The sequence below is a fragment of the Silurus aristotelis genome (assembly GCF_946808225.1).
Source record: "Silurus aristotelis genome assembly, chromosome: 20".
NCBI classification, from domain to species: Eukaryota; Metazoa; Chordata; class Actinopteri; order Siluriformes; family Siluridae; genus Silurus; species Silurus aristotelis.
The window spans coordinates 15,237,914-15,240,413 of record NC_139593.1 but is presented as its reverse complement, the minus strand read 5'-3'; the positions used below and the strand labels follow the sequence as shown (position 1 = coordinate 15,240,413).

Here is a 2,500-nt window from a genome sequence, read left to right as displayed (position 1 = left end):
ATTATAATTTTGTTGGTGCTCTGTGAACTTGCTCTTCAGGCTACCAGGCAACTCTGCAACTGGGTCAGGATCCGTCCAATGACTGCCCAGATAGCCAGCGCACTATTAGGACTGTGGCTCAGAAATACGGCTCCGGTGAGACGACTCTGGGTCCAGAATACAGCGGGCGTAGAATCACCGTCCAGAACAGTATGTCTGTTTCATTGTACGTTTATAATCTCCCAGAGCATGAAATCATTATTTATTCCAAGCAATAGATCTGTAGATTCTGCCCCAGTGCCCAGAAGAAGGAATTCAAAGGAAGGCAGAATTTTCAGTGCAAGTGAAAGATCTTAAGTTAATATTATTGATATTGCAAGATTGAATGCTGATGTCTGATAGTTACCCAAAAACAAACGAGTTTATTAAAGATTTAATTTTACAGATTTTTTTTTATTTTGCATTAATATATTTCCAGATCCCACTGAAATTAAAAGAACGTATGCATCTCAGCAAGAACTGATATGACTTTTTTTTTTTTTTTTTTTACTGACTGATTAACAATTGATATCTCCGTCTATCAGAGGCGGACCTGTTGATCCAAGAGGTGATGTGGTGGGACAATGGTGTCTACGTTTGCTCTGTTGATGCCCCTGGAGATACAAGTGGATATCCGACAAAATACATCAAGCTCATAGTTTACAGTAAGCACTTGATATTGGGAATGGAAACCAGGGAACCCATGACACAAACACTCTTGTCTTTAAATATACAAGTAAGATATGAGCTTCCTAATAACTAATGTGTCTTTGTCTTTTTAGATTGGCTGACTGTATTCTTCTTAATCATCGGGGCCTTTCTCCTTATCATCCTCTTTTGCATCTGCTGCTGCCAGTGTTGCCCGCAGAAATGTTGCTGCTATGTCCGTTGCCCATGCTGCCCACGAACCTGCTGCTGCCCCGAGAAAAGTAAGAATTACCATACATATTAAGGATTATACCAATAATGTATTGTATTTGAGTTGGGAAATCGATAAATGACTGCAACAGGCAGGTATACGCCTTTAAACTGTCCATAACCTACTAGTCATAGGCTGTAAAGATATTGAATATAAATAAAAGAAAAGCATCCGGCTAGTCCCCTATTTCGCAAGCTAAGACATGGCCTAGCCTGCCCATAAAATCTTAAAGAATGGTAATCAGTATGGGGTAGTATACTGTAATTTGTAAAATTATTAACAAATAATTGTGTAAAACAGCAATTTACTGTACCATACTGTATAAACCATACAGTATATATATATGTGGCTGCTGGCTGTGCAGACTGGTTTGTGAATGAAGGGCTGTGCGCTCTGTTTTAGTGTCTGGCAACGGCGATAAAAAGGAGAGACGAGAGCTACACTGGGCTTTAAAACACCCATAACACAGGGGGGAAAAAAAATCTAATCCGAGGCGATTGAAGGCATCTCACAAGTTTTGCCTGCCACGCAAAACTTCCATTATTAGTATTTTTACTGTGCTGTTTTTGATATAGTAAGATTGAAGAGTCGTAAGTCGAACCATCGTACATTAGGTCAGAGACTTCCTGTATTTCTGAATAAAGAACTATAAGTGAACTTAATTCTAGTGTTTCCAAATAAATAAAAAAAACACTTCTGCTTCAATTTCATGATCTTTAAAGGTGTACAAACAGGCATGTGCTTTCATTCAAGCGTACAATCAGTATGAGTCCTTGTTAGTTGTCTTTCAACTTCTCACAATCCTGCAGCCCTGACAGGCAGGATGTGGCTTCTCCCCTCTCCAACCAGTGAATTCAAAAACACTATGGCGCCCACTTGTGGCAATCGATTTTATTGCAGTTTTGGAATAGATTGCGTTAAAAAAAAACAAACAGATTGATATTAACTAACACTCTGTTCTTGCTCTCAGTGGTGATGCAACACAGGATGATGAAAGAGGCCCAGAAGGCGATGAGCTCCTGGACAAATGGTCAACCGATCTATGCACCCCTGAGCTCTCACAGCTCTGCATATCAAATGAATCCCATGTTGTATGCAGGTCAGTTCATTGGAATTTGGCATATATGAAGTGTTCTTTTTATTCAACACTGAACAAGACCTTATTCCAGGGTATACACCTTTCACTATAATGCCATAGCTAAACTAATTTCTATTACCAATGATTTTATCTATGAATGATACACTTAAGCAGTCACGTGTTCACTAAAACCTTACATTCTTGTTTTAGGTTCAGCATCAGGAAAGATCCACATGTCCCCCATTCCTCCTATGCCCCTTCCACATCCTGGGCATCCTGGCCCTATGCCTGTTCACATGCCTGTCCACATGCCAGGACCTATGCCAGGACCTATGCCAGGACCTATGTCATCACAAAGCATGCACAGCAGGGACAGTGCCAACAAGGTCCTGGATTATCTTGAGAACCAGGTGAGGGAGATGGAAGTAAACAACGGCATGATTCCACCTCAGCCCATGCACATGGTCCAGACTGTGCCCTTCTCC

At 40.8% G+C, this 2,500-nt stretch overlaps 1 protein-coding gene across 1 annotated transcript in view; it reads left to right on the top strand.

Annotated features, from left to right (window-relative positions):
- ildr1a (immunoglobulin-like domain containing receptor 1a) overlaps positions 1-2,500 on the top strand; it is a 6,933-nt gene that overhangs the window by 3,080 nt on the left and 1,353 nt on the right. The window contains exons 3-7 of the mRNA XM_083522401.1: positions 40-189; positions 564-683; positions 801-947; positions 1,908-2,036; positions 2,226-2,500. The exon at positions 2,226-2,500 is cut by the window's right edge and continues 381 nt beyond it. Coding sequence (XP_083378527.1) covers positions 40-189; positions 564-683; positions 801-947; positions 1,908-2,036; positions 2,226-2,500 — 821 coding nt within the window. The remainder of the gene's footprint in view (positions 1-39; positions 190-563; positions 684-800; positions 948-1,907; positions 2,037-2,225) is intronic.